The 25,970-nt window shown below is 46.6% G+C and overlaps 2 protein-coding genes across 3 annotated transcripts in view; one reads left to right on the top strand and one right to left on the bottom strand.

Annotated features, from left to right (window-relative positions):
- The first annotated feature begins 1,637 nt into the window (after window positions 1–1,637).
- On the top strand, window positions 1,638–11,422 carry GDF11 (growth differentiation factor 11). Its single transcript, XM_019454703.2, has 3 exons — window positions 1,638–2,185; window positions 7,105–7,502; window positions 8,025–11,422. Exons 1-3 carry the CDS (start codon window positions 1,750–1,752, stop codon window positions 8,403–8,405), a joined length of 1,215 nt encoding a protein of 404 aa, XP_019310248.1. The 5' UTR covers window positions 1,638–1,749; the 3' UTR covers window positions 8,406–11,422.
- Window positions 8,989–25,970, bottom strand: part of SARNP (SAP domain containing ribonucleoprotein) — a 55,725-nt gene continuing 38,743 nt past the window's right edge. Inside the window, exons 10-12 of one of the 2 annotated variants that reach the window (XR_008419630.1) lie at window positions 20,002–20,091; window positions 15,732–15,951; window positions 8,989–11,374 (exon numbers count right to left, since the gene is read on the bottom strand). Coding sequence is in view for 1 of the 2 variants with exons in the window: in XM_019454709.2 (XP_019310254.1) it covers window positions 15,910–15,951; window positions 20,002–20,091 (132 nt within the window). In the remaining variant the exon portion in view is untranslated. Of the gene's footprint in view, window positions 11,375–15,660; window positions 15,952–20,001; window positions 20,092–25,970 lie in introns of those variants that run through there. The other variant, XM_019454709.2, reaches the window with a different exon arrangement.

The following is a 25,970-nucleotide window of genomic DNA, read 5'->3' as shown; positions in this document are numbered from 1 at the left end:
AGTGAGCAAGACCCAATCCCTTCAAACATTTTCAATCTACTGGTTGTCTATTGATCTCCAGGGCTCTGGACTCAAGAAATAAGCATGGGCAAACTGAGGACTGGGAAAAAGAATCCAGAACCAGAAGTCAAGCACCTCAGGAGCATTTTAGCTCTCTTTCACTCTGCCCTCTAGCTGTACCCAGAGTCACACCTGCAAGGTAGGGCTGGTCCCACATCTGGGTTTCTCCCTTTGCAACTTGCTGTCTCCAACTCAAGGCGGCTGAGGGCAGACTTCTCTCTCATTCTCTGCAATTACAAGAGCCTTCTCAGACTTCTAAGACCCTGCAGATGCAACAGTGTAGCTAGGAATTCAGAGTCCCAGATTCCTCTGCAAGCAAGTGGTCTCCCGCCTGCTTCCTCTACTCCTCCCCCAGTCCCAGTGGTCCCCAGTGGTCCATAGTTCCTGCCTTTTTCCAGCCTGCTGACTCCTTTATCCCTTTCAGGCCTCAGTTTCAGGCTCACACTCTTCCCAGCTCTAAGACTCCCTCTTGTATCAGGGCTTCCCCACCACCTCCCCAACTGCTCAGATTGTCCCTGTTCTCTTTCTCTCCTAGTCTCTCTTGCTACCCCCATGTCCCTTCCCTCCATTTCACTGTTCCTGAGCCCCTAGGGAGCCTAGCCTGATGCTTCCCTCCATGGCTTCTGGAAACATTTTATTTGGGCTACCTCTGGTAGCTGGGGTTCCTCTGGGTTCAAATTCTCTACCTCCTCTCCCTTGGGCTCTCCATACTCCCACCAAGGCTGACCCTGTCACTGTGCTGTCTCTCCTTCCCTTGCCGAGTCTCTGTCTTCTCATCTCTGCCTTCCTCTGATCTTCTGTGCCTGCCTCCTCAGGGGCTCCCTTGGCATCTCCCAAGCCTCCCTTTCTAGATTTCTCTCCCTCTCCTTCTTTCCCGGGGCTCTGGTCTCTGTCCCATCAGTTCCTCTGCCCCGGTTCCCATCTCTCTGTATCCCTGACCTCTTGCGGTCTGGCTCCATAGACCTCCATCTCTTCCCTCGGTCTGGCCATACTTCTCTCCTCTCTCTGGTCTCTCTCCCCTGTCTTTGTCCCTGATTCTCCCCCCTCTAACTGTCCCACTAGTTCTACCAGTCTCTTTCCTTCTCTGTCTCTGTCTCTCTAGCTAAGTCTCTCCTCTCTCTGTCTTCTCCCCTCTGTCTTCTCCCCCCTTTGTCTCTCCTCTTGCTGCTGCTCTTCCTCTCTGTCTCTTGATCTGTCTCCTACGTCTCTATCTCTCTGTCTCTCCTTGGTCTCTCTGACTCTGACTTTCTCTTTCTCTCCATTCCTCTCCCTCAGCCCGGTATCTCTGTCTCTTCATCTCTCTCTGGGCCCTCGCTCCCTCGCTCCCTCTCCCTCTCTCCCTCCCTCTCTCTCTCTTTTCCTCGGCTCTCTCCGGCTCCCTCTCTCGCCTCGGATGACAGCGCTGCCTCTTTTGTTGGCTCCGCAGCCAATCGCGGCCGCTGACGACACGGGGGCCGGGGCTATAAAGGGCCTGGCCCGGGCTCGGGCCCCCCCAGCCGCCCGCCCCGGCCGCCCGCCCGCCCCGCCCGCGTGCCCGCCGCCCCCGGCCCCCCCGGCCCCCCCTCGGCCGGGCAGCCCCCAATCCTGCGCCGCCCGGACCCCCTCCTCCTCCCTCCCTTCTCCCTCCGCCCCCTCCCTGCGGGACTCCGGCGTCCCCGCCCCCCAGTCCTCCCTCCCCTCCCCTCCAGCATGGTGCTCGCGGCCCCGCTGCTGCTGGGCTTCCTGCTCCTCGCCCTGGAGCTGCGGCCCCGGGGGGAGGCGGCCGAGGGCCCCGCGGCGGCGGCGGCGGCGGCGGCGGCGGCGGGGGCCGGGGGGGAGCGCTCGAGCCGGCCGGCCCCGTCCGTGGCGCCGGAGCCCGACGGCTGCCCCGTGTGCGTGTGGCGGCAGCACAGCCGCGAGCTGCGCCTGGAGAGCATCAAGTCACAGATCCTGAGCAAACTGCGGCTCAAGGAGGCGCCCAACATCAGCCGCGAGGTGGTGAAGCAGCTGCTGCCCAAGGCGCCGCCGCTACAGCAGATCCTGGACCTGCACGACTTCCAGGGCGACGCGCTGCAGCCCGAGGACTTCCTGGAGGAGGACGAGTACCACGCCACCACCGAGACTGTCATTAGCATGGCTCAGGAGAGTAAGTGGGCGGCGGGGCGCGAGCAGTGGGGTGCTAGCTCGGGCTCCGGGAAAGTGAGCGCCTCCCGCTCTGAAGCGGGGCGCTCGCGGCTGCTCTGGCCCAGAAGCCTTTTCTGCGAAAACTTGACTGATTGGGGGACGGGGGCTGCTCTGCAGAAGTTTTTTGAGCGGTGGAGATGGGCTGCGGAGTTGTATGCACACTCCGTTCCCTGAGGTGGGAGGGCAAACCGAGAGGGTTGCGAGATACCGCCTTCCACCCCATGTGTGCGAAAAAAGACCCGTGTTGCGGGGAGACTGGGGAAGCTGGGGCCCATTCGCAGCGGAGTGGAAGGGGCAACAGCTCAGTCCTGAGGGGCGATGGTAGAGAGGCTGGAGAACCGAATCGGGACGCTTCAGGACCCCCGCAGTCCCTAGCGGGCTGCGGTGCTCTCTGCCTCCCAATGGCCTTGGCACCAACTCTCCACCCTTTCCACCCCTGGCACCGCAGCGCGCCCACTTGAGCTGCAGAGAACTGAGTGCTCTTCTCCCTCCAGCAGGAGTGGGGTCCCAGAGCCCCGTGTCTCTCCTGGCAGCCCAACTGGCACTCATTTCACCCAGAGCCCTTCTGACACCAGGTCTCCCAAGGGGCTGGAAAAGCTGTGTCTTCTCCGTACTGACCGAGCTCAGAGAACTCAACTCTTGCGCTAGGGCTAAGGGCAGCCCTTTGGCTACTCAAAGCTTATCGTTCCTTTCCATATTCACCCGCCTTTACTAGAAACCGGATTTGAGGAGAGAGAGGGAGACCTAGGGAAAAAAAGAAAGAAATAGATAAGGAGGGAGGGGGAACCCAGGCATTCAAGCCCCTGGCCAAACGGAAGATGAACATGTTAATAGACTTGAGCTGCTTTGAAATTTTATGGCCTGGAAAATCCAGGCCAACCCCCACCCCCCCCCCCCCAGCTCTCCCTAGGGTCAGATGACTCCCTTTCCCCTCCCCCACTGAGGTCCCTTCACCCCTTCCCCGCTCCAACTCCAGGGAACCAGGCCCTCCCTTATTCCCTAGTGGTTTGGCAAAGTCACTCCCCCCACCCCACAGTTTGGTTTTATGGCTCTGAACAGAAGGGGGGGGGGGGACTGGTTTATTGGCAGATGGGTCATAAAAAGCTGGGGGCTGAGGTGGAGTCCTAGTAGCCCACCCCATGGGAGAAGCAGGAACCCAGGTGTGCTTCTGGGAGGCTGAGTGCCTCATACTGCCACCAGTCTTTCTGCAGACCCTAACTCCACAATACTTGCCCAGGCCATAAAGAAAAGAAAACCCAAATGACTAGGAAACTTGCTGAGGAGGGTGGTGGTGGTGGTGAAGAAAGCCTGGGATCTGTCTGGGTTCCTCAGTCTCCCTTGTGTTCCTAAGGTTTCTGCTTTACAGAAGCTAGGGTCAGTCTAAGATTGACTGAAGGCAGGGGTGGGGGTGGGGATTCTAGGAAACAGTTGTAGAGGAATTCTGAAAAAGAGTTTGCTGGAAGAAGATGAAGGGTACAGAGAGAAAAGGTACTCTGGTCCCTGTGGTATAGTGTGTGTAAGGAGTTTCAGAATGGGTGATGGACCTTCCCCTTGCCTTTCTCCATCCTTAGCATCTCTTAACCAACGGACTTGAGCCCAGAGTTAGTCTTGGTAAAGGGGGTGCAGGAAGTGAAGGCACTCTGTGCTTGCATCGGGAAGTGCAGGTTAGGCTGGGGTGAGGGGGGGTGCAGGGAAGAACACCAGTAGGTGGGGTTCTTCCCGAACTTCCGCCCTCTTTTCACTTAAGGATAACTAGGGAACTAGGTCTCCAGCCAGGTATTGTACGTCCCCTTTAAGAGCAAAGCTGAGCTCTTATGAGAGGGAGGGGGAGCGGAGGGGAAGGGAGGGAGAGAGGGGAAAAGGAAAAAGAGACTTTTATAGTCTAATCCCCAGGGACCCGCTTTAATAAGAGACTTGTGCTCTGCTAATCGGGGGAGGTGTTTGTCAGCAGAGATGGCCTCCGCTCCCCTCCCCCTTCCTCCCCTCCCCCAGCCCTCAGCCCTGGACCCCAGCCCCCACCTCTCCTAGGCTGCAGTGCCTGCCCTAGTTCCCTCCACCCTCTCAGGCTCTCCCACCCCAGCCTTCATCCTGGGAACCCAGCCCCCTTGCCCTTCTGGGAGCCAAGCCCAGCCCCTCAGTTTCTCTCTGCTCTCATACACCAAGAGGCCCCTGCCCTCTCAGCCCAACCTCCTGCCCCTAGGCCTTCCAGCCTGGGTAAGGAGAGTGTGTAAGGGGGTTGGGGGGGGTGGGTGGAGGAGGAGGTGGTGAGCTGGGAGGGGGTTGGGCTTTTGCTGAAAATAGTGCAATGACCTCTCTCCAGACCAGCACCGCCTACTAAACCTGACCTGCTGCCTGCCATCAACCCGATCAATCCAACACAGATGTGGCTCCTTCCCCTCCCCTTGGGAGCTGGGCCTATGTGTGTGTTGGGGACTCTCCCAAGCCTCTTGTTTCCCTCTGTGGCACTACCTGCTTCTCCTTTGTTCCTCTCTCTGTATCCTTCTATCCTTTCTCTTTACCCCACAGAGCTTACTACCTTCCTCCTTTCACTTTTTAGCCTCCACCTATTCCTTTTGCATTCCCCCTTCTCTCCCAGTGTTCTTCAACTCCCAAGCTTATTTCTTCTCCCCCTACCATGATCTTCCCCTCTCCCTTCCTCCTCTCCTCCAGTTCTCTTGCCTGTCTTTTTCAGCCTGCCTTCATCTCTTAACAGTGTCTTCTCTGTTCTTATCTCTCTCACCACCTCCAGTCTCTCTCCTGTCTCTTCTCCTTTCCCTTTTCTTTCTCCATCCATCTTGGCCCCGTCCCCTTGTAGTACCAATTGTCCCACATCCACTGGGGGAGAAGGGGATGGTGATTCCCTGGGGTATCTGTCTGAAGAAACCAAACACTTGGAGAGATGGGGCCCTGGTGCCCAATTCTCCATTTCTAAACCTTGGGTCAGCTTAGGTAGGGCAGTATGTTTAGAGTTTACAAAACTAACAATAAACCACCATTTACTGAGAAGCTACTACTATTTTCATTCTTTATTTAATGCTGAGAACTCCTATGAAACAAGAATTATTAACTGTATCCCTGAGACATTTGGTGGGTAAGGTCAGATACAGGTTAATGAGAAGTCAAGCAGTGATCAAGCCCACTTTGACTGTAGTCAAAGAACAGTGTTTCAATGCCAGGAAGAACTTTTAGGCCCTTGCCTGTATAATATAAGATTTGAAGTTTCGGGAGTTCATTCAGCATGCATTTATTGAACACTGCTTGGTATTATGGGAGGCATTAAAGCTACAACAGGGAGCAAAACAGACACAGTATTGACAAGTGTCCACCCTCATGGAGATTAATAGCTAATAGTGAAGACAGGTGGGAAAATAAGACAACCTGATGAAATTAGGCATAGTAAGTAGCCCCATCTCACCAACAGCTTCCCCGCCCCATCTACTCTCTGAATCTCTACTCCCTGAACCTTCCCTTGAATACTGGCACTACAGCTCCAGCAGGAGGATAACTGGGAGGACTACCAGTGCCCTAGGACCTCAGAGAAGAACCAAGGGAAAGGAAGCTACCAGAGGAATTTTGTGTCTCATTCCTGAATATATGAAGATCGTAGAACACTTTCCTCCTCACTTCACCTGGAAGACCCTCCTTCTCCTGGGGGGTGGGGGGGAGGCGGGGATGGGGCAGTGCTGATGGGAGACAATAGATGCTAAGTCCTCCATGATTATGCAGAACTCAAGACCTGGGCATGATACCTAAGGTCCTGGACTTCCTGCTCATAATTACATAGCTCTGGACACTCATTCCTCTTTTTCTCTCAGTTTGTTTAGAATGAGAAACATTATTTAGGGCATTTCCAACTGACTTAAGAGCTCAGAAAGCGGAACTGAGAGGAACTGAAATGGAAGCAAAGGCAGATGCTGAGGATCAGCCATTAGGCCCAAGAAGGGTCAATTTATAGTCCAGAATAAGGGGTAATGGGCCAAAATGTAAAGTTGAGATGTTAAACCTTTGTAAAGACTTATTGGCCTTGGACTGAGAAACCAAAAGAAACTAGGGGGAGAAAAGAAGACTGATTCCAGTTGATCTGATGTGTTGAATATTATTGCTGATGCTTTTGGGCAGTAGGAGTAAACAACATGGAGGTAGTTTTTCCCTTCCTCAAAAGTTGAGGCAGTATGGTGATGATGAGGAAGAAGCAGCTCAGGAAGCTTGTTCTCAGGTTCAAGGGACTGGAGAGTCAGATGCACAAGAAGTACTTGAGTAGCTCCATTCTTCTGAGTATATTATTTCTAGCATGAATGGTACAAGAAGCCTAAGATGCTTCTTGGTTTACCTCATGGAATACATTTAGCCCCTGTTCCCTACCTGGACCCTGGTTATCCACCCTCAAGACCATCTGGTTGGGGGTGGGGGCTGTGCCAGGCTCCACCTGGCCACCATACAACACAGAGCAGAAATGGGGCAAGGTGCCATGAGGACAGCAGGTGTGATATGAGGTTTGGCTTCTATGAAGAGCATCAAAAGTTCAGAAAAATGTGGAGCCCTACATGCTGGGGGGCAGGGGGTGCAGTTGGAGGAATGGAAGGCTGCAGGTGGAAGGGGATTTCCCTGATAGCTATCTGTGCAGGTTATCTGGTAGAGGGGATTGTGTGTACTGGGGAAAATGGATGCAGATCAGTAAGGCCTGAGAGAGATATCCTATAGAGAAAGAAAGGAGGCACTGTTCTGAGTACCAGTGACATAGTAGTCAACAAGACAAACACGAGAAGGGTAAAGAACTGGACAACTCAGGAGGAGTTTTCTAAGTTGTCAATGCCACCCAGGGCTGCTGATGCCCTTCACAAATACCCTTTGCTGATGCTGTGCCCCCTTCTCTCTTATCAGCGGACCCTGCGGTGCAGACAGATGGTAGCCCTCTCTGCTGCCATTTCCACTTCAGCCCCAAGGTGATGTTCACAAAGGTACTGAAGGCCCAGCTGTGGGTGTATCTACGGCCCGTGCCCCGCCCAGCCACAGTCTACCTGCAGATCTTGCGACTGAAACCCCTAACTGGGGAAGGGACTGCAGGGGGAGGGGGCGGAGGCCGGCGTCACATCCGTATCCGCTCACTCAAGATTGAGCTGCACTCACGCTCAGGCCACTGGCAGAGCATCGACTTCAAGCAAGTGCTACACAGCTGGTTCCGCCAGCCACAGAGCAACTGGGGCATCGAGATCAACGCCTTTGATCCCAGTGGCACAGACCTGGCTGTCACCTCCCTGGGGCCGGGAGCTGAGGGGCTGGTGAGCAGGGAGCTTGAGATGGTGTCAGATATGTGTAACCTGGTCCTGAGGAGGTGGGATGTTGGAAAAGGTAGATCAGGGATGAGAAGGGCTGGGGACCAGCATTATTTCTCTTGGGCCAGGAGCTGATTCTAGAGGAGCAGTTTTGGGGGATTGGGTGGGGAGTGGCAGCTAGTGTTTTTCAGATACAAGCCAGACAACAGCTGAAGACTGGATTTGGGGTGAAGTGTGAGTTAATGGGAGATCCAAGAGAACACAAAAATGGGCTGTTGAGGCCTGGGGCCAAGGGGCTGATCAGGATCAGGTTGCCAGGAGAGGGGGAATTCAAGAAGTGAGTTGAAGGACAGATAGCTAGCTTACAAGGAGAGAGGGTAGAAGATATGGGGTATGGGAGCAGAGGAACAGCTTAGAAGGCAATGGTCTCTGTTCTGATGCCCCTGTTGAAGGGCAGGTGAGAAAGGAAAGGGAGTAGGAACTCTTCAGGGCTCTATCACATCTCTTTCTCCTCTCCCTCATCCCCAGCATCCTTTTATGGAGCTTCGGGTCCTAGAGAACACAAAACGGTCCCGGCGGAACCTGGGCCTGGACTGCGATGAGCACTCGAGTGAGTCCCGCTGCTGCCGATACCCCCTCACAGTGGACTTTGAGGCTTTTGGCTGGGACTGGATCATCGCGCCTAAACGATACAAGGCCAACTACTGCTCCGGCCAGTGCGAGTACATGTTCATGCAAAAGTATCCGCACACCCACTTGGTGCAACAGGCTAATCCAAGAGGCTCTGCTGGGCCCTGCTGTACTCCCACCAAGATGTCCCCAATCAACATGCTCTACTTCAATGACAAGCAGCAGATTATCTACGGCAAGATCCCTGGCATGGTGGTGGATCGCTGTGGCTGCTCCTAAGGTGGGGGACAGAGGATGCCTCCCCCATAGACCCTACCCCTAGACCCCCAGCCCTGATCCCCATGCCCCCAGGCCCTTGAGCTCCCTCCACCTCTTCCCATGAACATCACACCTTGTTCCCTGCCCAAGCAGTGTGCAATACAACAGAGGGAGGCAGGTGGGGATTGATGGGTGAGGGGTTTGGGGGACAGGGGGAAGAGGGGGCATGGTCAGGTGGGGAGTGTTTGAGGTTTGCAAGTGAGAAGGTTTGGCAAGAAGACGGAGAGACGTAGAGACAGAGGTAGAGCAGAGGGATAGAGACAGAGGAACAAAAAGAGCAGCAGTGAGAAGGCAAAGGGAGAGAGAGGCAGAAGAGACAGAGACCAGGCAGAGATAAAAGATGAGAAAGAGGCTGAAATGGAATAAGAGAAAGCCCCACACCCAGCCTCCTTTCTTCCACTGGCAAGGTGGGGGCTTGGTATGGTTTGGGGAGATCCCCTGACTACCATTCTCAGTAGGAGGAAATAAAAAATCCATTCTTAGCTTCTTCCCTTTCTCCCTCCAGCAGTGGCCAGGGGAAGGGAAGCGAGGGCAGGGGCAAAAGTAAGGATTTTGGAATTTTATTTATTTATTTATTGTGACTTTTCATTTTTTGGTATTTGGCTTTACTGAAATAGAAGGGCCCCTGCCCACTGTGCCCCATTTCTCCCTTATTACCCACCTACCCACCCACTGTTCTCCCTCAATACCCACCTACTTAAGCACTTGTATAAAGCCTCCAGGGTTGGGAATGGGAGTAGAGGGCAAGAGGGCTAACACATGGAAGTTTCCAACCCATAATCACCCAACTTAACCTTCCTGAGCCAAATGGGTTGAACTGAATTCCAGCAGTCATGGAAACTGGTAAGAGGTTAGGGCTTAGGAGCTGGAGGTGGGGAGAAGGGGAGGGGAGCACCCTCAACATTCAGGATCTGTATGAGAGCCACTAAATTAACCCTCATATCCACCCTCATAGTCCTGAGTTATTTAGCCAGAGGGTGTGGCCCACATATGCCCAAATTCCCCCCAGCTAAGAGAGAGACCAAAGAGCCTGTGGAATACCCCTACTCCCAGCCTCTATCTTCAGGTCAATAAAAAAAGTATAGAGATCCCAGAGTCCCAGGTCTGGGAAGGGTTAGGAGGAGTCAAGAAATTAGTAAGAAGGTTGAAGGTTACAGGGCATTTGAATCCAAATCACTGCTCTGGGCTAGGGAGTAGAGCCAGCAGACCAAGATGGAAGGGATTCTGGAGGGGGGACATTCTAGTTCCTCCAAACCCAAAGCTCAGGGTGGAAGGGGGGAGAACAAGGGAGCAGAGTGTCTATAATTATTTTTATCTTTTATTTTTGGAATCTAGCAGTACCTGGCAGCAGGGAGGGGACAATACAATGGGGAAGGAAAAAGCATCTGACAAGGCCAGTTAGAGCAGAGGATTAGAAGGATGGAGACTCCCTGGTTTGGAAGGCTAGGAAACAGGCAGGGACTTGTTGCCACTCCAAGTCACTAGCTGGGCCTATTCATTCCTCCCATAATCCTGACCCACCATCCTCTGGACTCACTGTGCCTCAGTTTCTTCCCCTCGATGGAATGAGAAATAGCAGCACCCGCCACAGCCAAGAGATGAATTCTGAGCACTTACCACGGGCACTTTATGGACATAAAATACCTCTCGCTGTGGGACAGATAACCAGGGCACCAGAGTAGTGGTGAAGAGATGTGAGGCTTAGAGGAGTCACAGGCTTCAGAGTACAAGTTCCCCTCTGCCTCCCAGCTGGACAGTGTGCCTGAAGCCAAGGAGTTGAGATTCTCCTGATCCACACCCTATCCATACCTCACCACAGACCTCTTGGCTACAGGAAAGAGCCTAGAGGATGTCAGGAGAGGAGATAAAGAACCTTCAGCAAAACTGTCACTCTAAGTAGAGCCAGCAGTTATGGGTCTGATGCAAACAATACCGGACTAAAGCCCGGCCTGGAGAGATGACCTGGAAGGCCTGTTCTTCCCGAGTATGACTCTCCTGACTGGCCCAGGTAGAAGGGGCAAAGGTATGTGACCACTCTTGGGAAGGTGATGTTGGTGAGCTTTAGTATCTTCTTCCCATTCCCATAGTGAAAAAATGAGATGAGGTGTTTTGGTACAGGAATGGGCAAGGGCTGTTAAGTATTTCAACTCGCCTCCCATATAACAGCTATGCTAACCCCCAGCCTCTCCTCTCTGGCCCTGTTCTTCATCCTTCCTTCTACCCCAATCTTGGAGAACAAGATACACCTGACAACACCATTCACATTTCCTTGGTTGAAGGAGAGGAACAGAGAAGTGAAGAACAGAAGATGCCTCCTCCAAGATCAAATGCTCCGGTCTCCTAATCTTGGCACAGGGTGGGGGTTGGGCAATAGACATCAGGTGACTTCCCTCTACAAATTCTAGAGAGCTGAAGCATTAGACTTGGGGGACACTTAGACTATGCCCCTTTAACACCGCCAAATAATTACCTTTGTTGGGGGAGGGTCTTTTTCTTTTGAACATAAATCTAAGAGTTGAAATCTCATTTCCTTGGTCCCCCTCACCCCCAAAGAGGCATGGGGTTAAAGAGGCTTGGAGGCACAGTCCAGCAACCTAGTGGGAACTAGCACCCCCTCTCCCACTTTATGTTGTGTGTGGACCTGGCCAGTGCCCCTCTGATCATAAGTAGTGTAATTATTATTTACTTTGTGTATTTGTTACACCATGTGTGTGATTGCCTTTGTTTGTTAAGGGTGACTGAGGAGTATGGGGATGACAGGGGCACTGGAATGCCGGGAAAGGACTTCTTCACTGAGATCAAGGCTTCCTGGAGGGAACCATTGCAAAAAGGCCATCTGGCAGTTTTCAAGTTATGTGACAGAGGGCAAGGATGGCCATAGGGTGCTCTGAGTTTTGGGATGGTCACATGACACAATCCAGCACTTGAACCTGAAAAAAAAAAAAATAAATAAAAGCAGTCAAAGAGTTTAGAATTCAGTGATGAACTCTTCTCCCTAATCAAGCGCCACATTTATTCATCGGAGACCAGGAACAAAAGAGGCTCTGACAGGATGAAACCTTGTGCTCAAAGAAGATGGGGGTTGGGGGTGGTGGTGGTTTTTGGAGCAAAAAAAACATTAGGGGTATTTGGGATGAGGGTGGGGACATATATAGTCCGAGGGAGGATGGGCAGAGAATGGGAAAGGGAGGGGACCTGCAACAACTCCTCTCTGGATAACTTGATCCAAAACAGTCCCAAAGATTACCAAAACCCTCTTCTAGGCTCACACTAACAGAAGATCTGTAGGTTCTCTTAAGATGATCCAGCTAATATCTGTCCCATTCTCCTACAGTTCCCTGATCCTAGGTTTCCTCAACAGTTTCACCAAAATCCACAAACCAAACCAACATAGCCTTCAACTTGTAAATGTACCGAGATGATTCAGCATCTTAAATAGTCTTTCTCTGATTCAGCCATAAAAATGTCTCCCATGTACCTAGAACAAAAGAATATTGCCTAATTCACATTTAAAAAGCAAGCAAACAACAACAAAAAACAAAGGAAAGCTCCTATCACATCAACCTGATCTGTAATAGGGGCCACTGTAACTGTTAACAGTGGGTTCAGTGTGCCACCATGTTTTCCCTGTCCTATCAGTTCTGTCAGTAGACTGACCCCACCTCAGACCAACTACAACAATAAGGTTGAAAGAGGATGAAAGTGCTACATATTGTATTTTCCCAAGGAACTGCTTTATCCACACCTACTCCTAGATTTTGGCTTGAGCTAAAAATAGGTTTTCTCTCTCATCACTCATTTCCTATGTTGAAAGGACACCTAGAAGAGATTGCCGGATGACTTTTATCCCCAAACCACCCCCCACCCCATGCATGAGTAGCTATCCTAGTCTCTTCCTTGGCCCACTTTTAGGATGCCAGGGCCCCAAGCTAAGAACCAGCAACCAGTGGCATTTATAGCTTCTGATCCTTAGTGAGGCAGAGGCAGGGAAGTCAATGCCCCAGGCCACAAGGTCAGCTTTCCTGCCCCTGAGCTGGAGTATGGGAGCAATTGGGACTCCCACCTCTTCCCACCCTCAGAATCCCTACATGCATCTGCATATGCAGCGCTTGAGCACATACACTCACAAACACAGTCAAATGAATCTACTCAGCTCCCTCCCTACCCTCTGGCTGGAACCTACTCAGGGAAAAGAAATATTTCCACTGTAAGTCACCTAGTAAAATTAAGAGTTTACTGAATGATTACTATGCAAACTATGGTAAACAAATTGTGCTGAGTACATAATCTGTTATCAATTTTCATAGGGTCGCTACTGGGTAGTCTGGAAAGTCATGGAATGATTTGCCCAGTCTGAGCCAGTAGAATTAGTATGGAGGAATGAGGAATTACATCTAAGTAGTTGCTACACAATATTCCACTCTAATCTGTTCTAGTAATAGTAATCTGAGAGGCAGAAAAACTAAAGGCAGGGAAAGAAAAGGACAAGAAAATTTTTTCTTTATTTCTAAAGAGAAAGCTGGGATCACCCTGGGCACAAAGGGTACGCAAAGGTATGAAACCTGCCATTATTTTTCAATCCCTTTGAAAGTAAAAAACAAGAATGTGGACATGTAGCAAGAGGGGGAGGTTAGATTTTAGTGGATTTCAAGAATCAGAGGGAAGACATTACCTGTGAGAGGCCCACATGGAAGAGAACAGAGAAAAAGTTATTCTCCCTTATATTAAGTTCCTTTCTTCCCCCTCATCTGTTTCTCATGTCAGACATGGCAATACGACTCAAACCCAAGAAGTCCTGCTCTTATTCATGTCTTCCTTCCTATAGCTCTCACCACTACAGAAACTTCTAGCCTTCTATCTTCAGAAGTTCCCAGGAGTTGGAGTAGGGGGAAGGGCAGTTTGGGGTGATGGTGGAGAAAAAGAACGATCCCATGGTTCTCAGAGAACCATAAAAAGGCACAGATTTATAGCTGAGAAAGGTAGTTCCCTCCACATCTTTTATAGACTCTCTCATTAAGAGCTTCCAGGTATGCAGAGAATGTCACAGCTTCAGGACAGGGAAAAGAGGACTGGAGTCAGCTAACTATATCTGGATCTTAGATCAGCTACACTAGGGCGAGTGGGGAATAGAAAGGAAAGGTACTTGGATCTTAGATAATGAATTCCAAGCCTGGATGCTTTTAAAGGGACTTACTATGTTAAGATTTGAATTATTAAAAAAGGCAGGCATCCTGAATTTTCATACACTCAAAAAGTATGCAAGGAATGACTACAATGAGACAGGAAGAGGAGGATTTGGTGATCAGGTTTGGAGATGAACTTCTGATCAACATAAGAACAGCTGCTGGAATTGGATGAAAAAGGTTATTAAAAAATCCATTTAGGGGCACCTGGGAGGTGCAGTCAGGTAAGCGTCCCACTTTGGCTCAGGTCACACGATCTCACTGTTCTTGAGTTCAAGGCCCACATTGGGCTCTGCACTGACAGCTCAGAGCCTGGAGTCTGCTTCAGATTCTGTGTCTCCTCCTCTCTCTGCCACTACCCTGCTCACACTGTCTTTCTCTCTCCCAAAAACAAACGTTAAAAATTTTTTTTAACAAAGATGATGATGAAGAGACAAAGTGAAGAAAACTTCTGAAGGACCCAGTGCTCTATTCCTATACCTATTTCTTACTTTTCCCATCCTTGGGTAGAAAACCCTTACTGAATCTATAGTCTCTCTCAAGCTACAAAACAACTAATTTTCTGTGGTTCTGTTTTCAAATAAAGTAAGAGACACAGTAAAGAGAGGAAAAGTTAGCCTCAAGATCAGGGCCTGGAGAAAAGAAAAGGAAGGCAAACAGAACAGGCCAGAAGGAAGAGAGGGAAGGAAAAGTTTAACCAGTGTTCCCTTTTGTTCACCTCTCCAAAGTCTCAAATTGGGGCAATTTTCACAATAAATAGGCAATCTTTGGATCTGCTCTCCAAGGCATAGTTTTTTTAAAGCATCTAAACTTAGGTCCCCATCCTACTCAGCTACCAAAGAGGCATTGTGGAAGGAGATTCTTGTTAGGAAGGAATTCAAACCATTACTTTTCTATTAACCACAAAACCAGGAGAGTTTTAGTAGAAACTGAAATAAGGAATTACACCACAGCAACACAGGATCTGATCAAGGTATGAAAGTCTTCACGTAAGGTGCCAGGCATTTAAGTTTTATTCTAAAAAACAAAACAAAAAAACCAAAAACTAACCTTACAGAGATGTCTAGAAATAAAGAGTAAGAGGAGAAACCCTATACCAACATATCCAAAAAAGATTAAGTAGGATGTCTCAAATCTAGGTGAAACATCAAATACAAACAAGTAGCCTGCTTAGAGCCAAACCTAAGAGGCTTAGCAAGGAAAAGGAGTTTTAGTAATATCTAAGAAACACAACCACCAAAACTGTATACTTCTGAAGACAACAAATTAGCACAGGATTTGATTAGATAGAATGTAGAAGCTTCCAGGGGGGCCTGGCTGGAAGAGCATGCTTTTGATCTCCAGATCTATCTTGAGTTCACTGAGCCCCAAGCTGGGTGTAGAGATTACATACATACATACATAAACAAACAAACTTAAAAAAAAAAAAAAAAGTAGAGGCCTCCAGTCCACTGCTTCCTAATGACCTAGATAACAATTCTTAACACCTCTGACCATCTTCTGTCTTGCTTTGAATCCCTACACTTTCTTCTAGCTCTGAGGGGTAACTGACCCATCTCCTTTCCTGAACTGCATAACCAGTAGGGTTCCACATATTGGCTCTGACTGAAACCAGATAGTATCATACCATGTCACTCTTGAAAACAGGGTCCTGCTAGTCTCCTTAATAGGGACACGGAACTCCATTCCCTAACAGACTACCAATCATCAGCCCTTGTATTTATATCCTTTGCACCTCCTAAAACTCAGGGTTCCCCCATGTTCTACTCCTATGGGTCACGCCAACCTGCCAAAGCAAAGAGTCAGGGCGAAACTTGGCCTCTTCATAGAGGATAAAGAATAAAAGGATGCTTGTGAGTATGAGAGAAGGGAATAAATAGGCTTAAAGGGACAGACTCAAATCCTTTTCCTTATTCTCTTTTGTAAAGGATAAAGGCCTTATGGCTAATTTCCTGTAATATTTGCCCTTGAAGCTCCCCCTTATCTAGTCTAATCTGGCCCCAAGAACTCAAAGGAGCATCTGATAAAACGCATTGTTTTCTTTTCTATTTGTTTTTTATTAACAAGCAAAATAATAATTAAAAAACAACACAAGAACAACAACCTTAAAGTTGGAACAGCAATGAGTCAAATTGCTGCTGAAGTTCCTGGATGTACCCGGGGTACATGCTCTCTCACTGTGAGGCAGGACCTAGGCACATGACTGTGCATTTATATATATGACCAAGAAAAGTCAGAGAGATGGAAACCACTGGAGAACAGAAAGCATTAAGAGCTTTTCATCAGGCAATCCCAAAGCGCTCTGCCCTTTTCCTCTTCTTTGCCTGTAAGGAAGAAGCAAGAAGAAAAAAATTAGATTGCAAGACAACAGTGGCCTGGATTCCTGGATGCTTTAATCCAAACTCACATGAGCTATCACAAGGTTCAAGAAGGAGGGAAGACCCAGGCTTAAGCTTGCTAGCCAGAGATTTCATTCCTGAATCTCTCTAGTTATCTAGTTAGGGCTGGGAAGATCTGGTAGGAAAGGAGGGGAGAAGACTGTAGGGAGTGGGGAATAGGGAGTGGGGGGGAAGAGAAAGAAGAGAATAGTGGTAGAAAAAGATTCCTGAAGGAGAGGGCCACTCAGCCTTATAGCAAGTTAGTCTGGAAACAATGGACTCTTAACAGGCTGGAGAGTATTCCAGTCAGTGGGGAGATGACAGATCTCACAGGAAAAGAGTTGACCAATGCTATTTTTTCACAGAGAAAGTGAGGAGGATGCCCTTCTGGGCGTTAAGCCCCAACCACCAGCTATTCGGTAAGCCTCCAAATCCACAGAGGACACATAAATCTACAATGCTCACAGAATAACTGGGAGGGAAGTGAGTCCTTAATATGAATCTCCTTAAGGGAGTCAGTACTGGAGAGAGGCACAAAATGAGGAGTGGAGGAGAAGGAGATAAAGATGTTTTTGTTCTGGGAGTGACTCACAAACAGCACTGAGTCTTTCATCCTCACTCCAACTACTGCCTCCAGCAGAGGGGACTTTTTTTTTTCATTCCATCCACACAGGAAGTTTAATTTAGATTAAAAAGAAGAGTGTAACGGGGCGCCTGGGTGTCTCAGTTGGTTGAATGACCGACTTTGGTTCAGGTCATGATCTCATGGTTTGTGAGTTAGAGCCCCACATCGGGCTCTGTGCTGACAGCTCGGAGCCTAGAGCCTGCTTCGGATTCTGTGTCTCGGTCTCTCTGTCCCTCCCCTACTCATGCTCTGTCTCTGTCTCAGAAATAAACATTAAAAAAAAAAAAAAAAAAAAGAAGAAGAGTATATAGAGGGGTGCCTGGGTGGCTCAGGCAGTTAAGCACCTGACTCTTGATTTTGGCTCAGGTCATGATCTTGCGGGTTGGGAGTTTGAGCCTTGCATCGGGCTCTGCACTAACAGTGCGGAGCCTGCTTGAGATTCTCTCTCTCCCCCCCTCTCTCTCAAAATAAATAAATAAACTTAAAAAAAAAAAAAAAAAAAAAAAAAAAGAGTATATAAGCCCAGCCCATTTTACCTGGATGACTGACACAATTCTTTGGAATCAAATAAAAGTTACCTGATTCATGTAAACTCCATCAACCTCTGATGTTACTACTGCTTTACATGCACTGACTCTCCCAACAAAAGCCACTATTCCTTGGCAAGCAACAAAATCCTCATGTGCCTTATCTTGGAGAAGCCAAATGTACCACCTTAGTGAACACCACTAGTTCAACAGTTTCCTTGGCAAAGAGGGAGCAGTTTTACTACAATTAAAACAAGCCTTTAAGGGGGCACCTGGGTGGCTCAGTAGGTTAGGCGTCCGACTTCAGCTCAGGTCATGATCTCACAGCCAGTGAGTTCAGGTCCCTCAACGGGCTCTGTGCTGACAGCTCAGAGCCTGGAGCCTGCTTCAGATTCTGTGTCTCCCGCTCTCTCTGCTCCTCCCCCACTCACACGCGCTCGCTCTCACTCTCTCTGTCTCTCAAAGATGGATAAATGTTAAAAACAAAACAAAACAAAAAAACAAGCCTTTAAGTTTACTACTGCTCATTCTGGCGAGTCAGTAATTAAGCTGATATTTATAACAGGTAATGCTTTATTCTGAGGCACCTGGGTGGCTCAGTTGGGTGAGTGTCAACTTGGGCTCAGGTCATGATCTCACGGTTTGTGAGTTCGAGCCCATCAGGCTCTCTGCTGTCAGTGCAGAGCCCACTTTGGATCCTCTGTCCCCGCCTCTCTCTGCACCTCCCCTGCTTGTACTCTCTCTCTCAAAACTAAATCAACATTAAAAAAAAAAAAAAAAAAATAGGTAATGCTTTATTCTAAATTAGTAGCACAAAGAATACAAACTTCTTCAAGTTTCTTCCTAATAGAGATGTAAACTTATCAGATTGTAAAATTTTCAGGGTTTATTTACAAGACTGACTGGGATATTTATTTATTTTTAATGTTGATTTAGTTTTGAGAGAGCACAAGCAGAGGAGGGGCAGAGAGAGGGAGAGAGAAGATATGAAGCAGGCTCTGCACTGGCAAGGCTGACAGCACACAAGCCTGATATGGGGCCTGAACTCACCAGCCTTGAGATTACCTGAGCTGAAGTCAGATGCTCAACTGACTGAGACACCCAGGCACCCCAAGACTGACTCTGATATTTATTCATAAAAAGACTTTGTAAGATTTTGAATGTGTTAGGTAATAGATATTCAAAGGTCATTTCCAGGGCTGTCTGGCTGGCTCAGTTGGTAGAGCATGCAACTCTTGATCTTAGGGTCATGAGTTTAAGCCCTATGTTGGGCATACAGCCTACTTTAAAACAAAACAAAACAATAAAGTCCATCCCCAGAGGTAGATGGAAAGAGGTAAATGTGGATTAAAGGAAGAAAGAACATTGCAAACTTTACCACCCAAGAAGTTTCTAGAATTCTAAACATATTATTTCAACAGTTCTTTATGTAAACCTCAGGTGATACTTGGTCTCCATTATAATAAAATACCTTTTTTTTTTTTTTTTTTTAATAATCTCTATGCTCAAGGTAGAGCTGGAACTTGATCTGAGATCAAGAGTCCCATGCTCTACTGAGCCAGGACCCCCATTATTGATACTCTTAAATTTAAATTTAAACCAAATCAATATTGTCTGTCAAAGCTCTGAGTAGTTTTGCCAGTGCTCAGGGTCTCAGCAAACTCAGTGAGTTACTCCGGTGGATAAACACAAGTCTTTAAAAAACAAACAACAGAGGCCCCCTGGGTGGCACAGTTGGTTAAGCACCCTGACTCTTGATCTTGACTCAGCTCATGATCTCACAGTTCGTGAGTTCAGTGCAGAGCCTACTTGGGATATTCTCTTTCTCTCTCTTTCTCTCTCTCTCTCTCTCTCTCTCCCTCTCTCTCTCTCTCTCTCTCTCTCTCTCTCTTTGCCCCTCCCATGCACTCTCTCAAAATAAATAAATAAATAAACTTAAAAAAAAAATTAAAAACAAAAAAACTATAAATAAAGTGGTAAGAACAAGAAGTCTCATTTGAGTCCACTGACCAGAGGGGAGGTAGGTTCAACTAGTGTCTGAGGTGGATACGGTCTTCACTAAATAATCAAAGAAATACGCCAAGCACATAATCAAACACATTGTTACTAAATATAATATGATAGGCTTTGTGTCAAGCATTTTACATAGAATCATCTCTTTTTACATAGAATAATTTCATGCTTAAAATACCACTCCGAGGTAGGTATTATCTCTACTTCCCAGATGATGAAACTGAGGCTCAGAAAAGTGCCATAACTTGTAAGTAATACTAAGTGGCAAAAACACTTTTCAAATCCAAGCTTCTGTGATTCCAAATCTTGTGCTCCTTTCTAGGCTAATTGGCTTTAACACCGAATTAAATGTACTGATGGAATTCAGTGTGGCCACTTTATCCAAACAGATACCAAGCAAAGAACAAAAGATCTTATTACTTGGGCACTTAAGTAGTATGCTGAGGAAGGGGCACCTGGGTGGCTCAGTAGGTTGACTGTTCAACTCTAGATTTCAGCTAAGGTTGTGATCTCATGGTTCATGGGTTTCAGCCCTGCATTGGGCTCTCTGCGCTGGCAGTGTGAAGCCTGCTTGGGATTCTCTCTCTCCCTCTCTGCCCCTGCCTCTCAAAATAAATACACTTAAAAAAAAAAAAAAAAAAAAAAAAAGGCCAGGGAGGGGCACCTGACTCTTGGTCTCAGGGTGGTGAGTTTGAGCCCCAAGTTGGGTGTGGAGCCTACTTAAAAAAAAAAAAAAAGAAAAGGTAGTAGTAGTAGTAGGCTGGGGAAATAATGTTTCTTCACCCTCACTTCCTTTCAAGGGCTCTATGAAGCAGTCTAGGTATATTTTACCTCTGTATCCTCTGTGGTTCCTGTTCCAGCCGAACTTGTGACAATCCCAAATCGCTCCTTCCTCTTTTTCAGTTTCTCATCATCTTCAGACTGTTCAGGGACAAAGAAGAGGATTGAAACAAGTGAGCTTCCACTCACAAGACAAAAGAGAATGAAATTGTAACTTAATGGTCACAATATGCCAGCCAATCTTGCACTAAGAACTAAGTTATCACACAAACAGAAAAAAACAGGAAACTGAACAAGCAAGCATACAGTATGCCATCCCTAAGAATGATGAAAAACTTAATTTTAAGTAGGGCCTCAATATTCATAAGACACGTGGAGTCAAGAAAACAAACAAAATACCCATACAACAAATTTCTGTGAAAAAACTTCTGTAATTCACAGATATGGAACACTGAGGCTTCAATAACACCTAAGGACAAAAGGTTAGTAGGAGACACCCAAACTATTTGTTGAACACTGCTTACAAGTTCCATTTACTTGTCAAGGATTAGAAGGGAAAGACACCAGAGTGATGTTTCTGAAGAACATACAAAGAAAACCAAGCATTATGAATGCCCAGCAAAGTCACAGAAGGCTCTGAATAGTTTGAAATGATTTTGAAAAAAGGGGAGTCAAGAAATTAGCTGCAGTCATCTAAGAGAAAAGATGCTCTGGACCTTTCCCAAGCTTCTAAGAGATTCATGATACCTGCCCTGTAACTGGAGAGAATATTACAGCTAGTATGCATTAGAGCTGGTCATTCTCCTATAGCTATTTTAATGACTGAGCTAATGTTCACATCTAACACTGTTCAATGTTAAGAGGCTCATATATATTCTCATCAGGACCTAAACCCTACCAATTTATTTACCCCACTTTAAACAGTTATTTTCGGGGCACCTGGCTGGCTTGGTGTATCCAACTCTTGATCTCAAGGCTGTAAATTCGAGCCCCACGTTGAATATAAACATTATTTAAAACTGAAATCTTAAAACAAAAACAAAACAAAATTATTTTCTCCTTTTCCACCTTCCCCCCACACCCAATCACCAATAATCAAAACCACAGCCCTGGGATTAGTAAACATATAAAATCAGGGACGCCTGGGTGGCTCAGTCGGTTAAACGTCCGACTTCAGCTCAGGTTATGATCTCGCCGTCCATGAGTTCGAGCCCCGCGTCGGGCTCTGGGCTGATGGCTCAGAGTCTGCAGCCTGCTTCCGATTCTGTGTCTCCCTCTCTCTCTGCCCCTCCCCCGTTCATGCTCTGTCTCTGTCTCAAAAATAAATAAACTTTAAAAAAAAAATTAAAAAAAAAAGAAAAAGAAAAAAAACACATAAAATCAGATGGGCTCCCTGGGTGTTCTTCCATCCAGAAGGATTTTAAAGAATCTGGTACACATCTAGACAAAGATCCTATCCTCTCCGTATATCTCATGAGACCCTCTACTCCATACATACATATGCACCCTCACCAAGGGCTAGGACAGTTTCTTTGACTTTATTTACAAAAGGTAACCAATATAAGGTCAAGTCAATAGTTCAAACAAACTTTCGAACATACTTCTGTGTGATGCTCCTGAGCTAATTTTTTTTTTTTTAAACCCCAGAGAGTTCATACCCTGCAGTCTGAAGGTAGGTTGTATAAGAGAGTCAAAAGAAAGGCAATCAAGAGATCTACAGAAACACATTAATTTTTTTAAATTTTATTTTTGAGAGAGACAGAGACAGCGTGAAAGAGAGAGGGAGAGAGAGAATCCCAAGCAGGATCCACTCTGTCAGCACAGAGCCCGATGCTGCGCTCGAACTCACAAAACCATGAGATCACGACCTGAGCCAAAACCAAGAGTCAGACTCTTAAATGACTGAGTCACCCAGGTGCCCAAGAAACACAGGAATTTTTTAAAACCTCTAACTCTCATCCCCAAGGAGTTGCCTTTGTTCCTATGACCACAGAAGCCACCACTTTGGCGAAAAACAGGGCAGCTATCCAACCTTCTGGGTTTAATTTATTTAACTAGTCCAGTTCTCTGAACACAGTAGGCAGGAATACTTTCTTGGTCTTTGGTTCTTTCAGCTTGAGAAGCATGTTTATTTTTTCCCTTTTGCTGTACCTGCCTTCTAGTAAGTTAGAAAGAAGTCAAGAGGGGTGCCTGAATGGCTCAGTCAGTTAATAAGCGCCTGACTCGATTTCAGCTCAGGTCATAATCTCTTCGGTTCATGAGTTCAAGCCCCACATCAGGCTCCGTGCGGACAGTGCAGAGCCTGGTTGGGATTCTTGCTCTCTCTGCCCCTCCTGTGCACGGTCTCTCTCTCTCTCAAAATAAATAAATAAACTTAAAAAAGAAAAAGAAAAAGAAAAAGAAAAAGAAAAAGAAAAAGAAAAAGAAAAAGAAAAAGAAAAAGAAAAAGAAAAAGGAAAAGAAAGGAGCCAAGAAAGGTTGGTGGCTATGAAAGACTGAAGTATCCAACACACACAAGTTCTCACTTAATCATAGTGTATTACTAAGAAAAAAATATTGCCTACATAGTTTTTCTGCCTTTTTCATTATAACCATCAGCAAGTCCATAGTGGGCACATAATTGATGCAATCTAAACTACTGTAAAACACTGAGCCAGGTTTGAAGAAAAAAAGTATTCTTGTTTGTAATAATCATAAATTAAAATAATGATATTACTGTCACTAACATCTGAGTGCGTACTATATGCCAGGTACCGTATGAAGTTCTTTACATGCAGTTATCTCATTTACTTTTTTTTTTTTTTTAGTAGGCTTCAAACCCAGCATGGAGCCCAGTGCAGGGCTTGAACTCACACACGACCCTGATATCAAGACCTGAGCGGATATCAAGAGTTGGATGCTTAACTGAGTCACCCAGGCACCCTTACTTTTAAAATTAATTTTTTTAGTAACTCTACTCCTAACATGGGGCCTGAACTCAAGACCCCAAGATCAAGAGCTGCATGCTCTTCCAACTGAGCCAGCCAGGCACCCCTCATTTACTTCTTATAATAATCTCAAACACAGTAGGTTTGTACTAAATAGGTATGTACTATTACATACATAGTAGGCACTATGACTAAATTCATTTCATAGATAAGAAAACTAAGACTTGGAGAAATTAAGTAACCTGACCAAAGTCTCACAAATAGTAAGTGGCAGAGCCAGGAATGGAACCCAGGACATTTTACTCAACCCACTTTCCTAACTTTACCATTTCCTCAAGTATCTCACATAAGCATTTCTTTGGAAGAACAGTAGCAGAATGGAAGAGCTGCTTAATTCCTAAAGGAAGATGGATTACTAGGACCCTTAGCTAAAGGTAGTTGTAAACTACTTCAACCATTTCCATATCAAATAACCTGGGTCAATGCTAGGATCCCATCCTCTTTTCTACCATAACATATGCCTCCACACTGTAACTAACTAGGGATCTAGGGAAAGGACTCCAGTTCGTAATCTTATACTAAAGATTTTCTCAACTGAATTTGTTTCTAATTTTGCCTAACTGGCTACTCCATCTGTTGAACTGTAATAAAAGAATTAGGAAGGTTTCCAATGAACACAGCTCTCATATATTTTCCTTACCAAAGTCACTAGGAAAAGTTTTCTTGATTTTATCTACCACCATTTAGATAAAAGTAAGATAAAAATGGAGCACTCAAAATGAGAATCTCTATAGAATATTCTAGATGAAACCTCTCACTTTCATGAAGTCTCCAGGCCAAGCATGGTGTTAGGGGTAATAAAAGGAGCATCCACACTCGTCATGAGGAAAGGCAAGACTAGATCCTATATTGCTGAACTATCACTATATACTTATTTTCATTCAATTCAGAGGTAGGGGTACTTTTAACAAGTTCAAATTACAGACAGGGAGATGGTACTTTTGAAACACAGCCCTTCTCCCTCCTCCCCCCCTCACCCCCCCCCAGTGCAAACCCTGGGGCCACTCCCTTCACAAACCTCATCACAAAGCCTATGTCTATTTAGAATGTGTGGGACAGCCTTTCCTCTGGTTCTCTATTTTGCTACATCCTGAAATGGGGATTTTCACTTCCAAATTAAATTTCCTGTGCTTCCTTTTGAACTAAGAGGTGAGGAAAGACTGAGGGAGGAAAAGAAAGGAGAGGGGGCACACTTCTCTAGCCACTAAGTCTAGGGTCAGAGAGTTCTCCATGAGCTTCCCTTTTTAATCAGACCTTTGGTATCTCTACTGGAGATCCAGGCAGAGCATCTGCTGCAAATCTACCAGGGGCTCTAGGGGGAAAAAAAAACAATACAGATCCCCCACCTCCCACCCCCTACAAACAGCCTGCCCACCCCTCACCCGCAGAGACCAGTGAGGGTTTTATTTATTTTGTGCATGCCTGCCCTTCCCTCCCCACCCAGAGCCCCTCAGCTCCCCTCCTAAAGCCTCTTTCCTCCTTGCCCTGCAGGGAAAGTGCACAACAGGCCCAGTAAATCAACACAGTTCTAATGATCTCTCTCACTTGACCCTTCTAGCGTGACGGTGTCGCATGGAAACAAACGTACAATAAACTTCACTCCATCTTTAGCTCCTTGCTGACAGGTTTTGATTCATGGGATGGTGAGACCCATCTGAGGGAAATTACCTCGATCAAAACGCATCTCTCTCTGCATTCATCAGGCCAATACTCCCTCAGGCCATGCTCAAGTGCACAAATGGGGTTGTGCATCTGCAGGCAGCACTGACCCCTCTAGCTCAGTGTCATATTCATTTGCAAACCTTTCCCTTCTTGATTCTCCCCCCACTTCCCTCCCGCAAACCTTCAACCACCAACAAATCCTTTTTTTTTCCCCATGTATGCTCCTGTGTGGGAAGAATAGTGCTGGAATCTAAAGTGCCCTTATTTCTTATCAAGTGGAAACTCCTCAAAACATACAACTTGTATCCAAAACCAGAAAAGGAACCTGTCCTCACTGACTAAACACAGGCATTGGATGTTCAGATTGATCCATATACTTCACTTGCCCCATCCTCAAGACTTAAAGAGCAAGCCAACTGACTGACAGCCAGTAATTTCAGCATACATAATCCTTCTATCTCCCAATAACTGCCTTGTCTTTCTTTTTAAAAGCTCGTTGATAAAAATAAGAAAGAGAGTTGTGCAAAAGATGAGAGAGCCCATATACAAAACACAGGACAGAAAGCAAGGTATATATTTAAAAAGCCAAATATCCCCATGAATTACTATCAATGTATTTTCCATCATGGAATAAGATAGTTCTAAACTGAGCTCTTCAAATTCTTCAACTTTCCAAATTCACTTTTCTTGTTTCCCTTTCATATTTGGAAAATCCTCAGGCAACATAAAGAAAACAATGCCTTCTAGAAGGAAAAGACTGAGACATTCAAGACTACCTTGAGATATAAATTACATGTGTGAAAGCACTTGTATATAGGGACTATTATATAAACATTCAATAAATGGTAGCTATTATTTCCACTGCAACCTTCCTCCTGGTCTTTGAAACAAAGTCTGAGACCACCAACAAAATTCCGAAGATAATAATACCATTTATTTATCTTCTACATTAGAAGCAAAGTCATCAAAAGTAGGTAAGGGGGCTCCTGGGTGGCTGAGTCAGTTAAGCATCTGGCTCTTGATTTTATCTCAGGTTATGATCTCACAGTTTGTGGGTTCGAGCCCCATGTGGGGCTGTGCACTGACAGTGCGGGGCCTGCTTGAGATTCTGTCTCTCTCTCTCAAAATTTAAAAAAAAAAAAAAAGTAGGTAAGAATCTTGGGGTGCCAGGCTGGTTCAGTCTGAATACCATGCAATTCTTTTTTTTGTTGTTGTTGTTGCTAACTTTTTTATTTCAATTTGCCGATACATCTAACTTCTTGCCTATTTTGATTAATGTTTTTTTTTTGTTTGTTTTTTTTTTTAATATATGAAATTTACTGTCAAATTGGTTTCCATACAACACCCAGTGCTCATCCCAAAAGGTGCCCT

Source organism: Panthera pardus, unplaced genomic scaffold (genome assembly GCF_024362965.1).
Source record: "Panthera pardus isolate Hobbes unplaced genomic scaffold, ASM2436296v1 HiC_scaffold_6, whole genome shotgun sequence".
In the NCBI taxonomy this organism is placed as follows: Eukaryota; Metazoa; Chordata; class Mammalia; order Carnivora; family Felidae; genus Panthera; species Panthera pardus.
The sequence above is the reverse complement of the archived record's forward strand: the minus strand, read 5'-3'. Positions and strand labels throughout refer to the sequence as shown.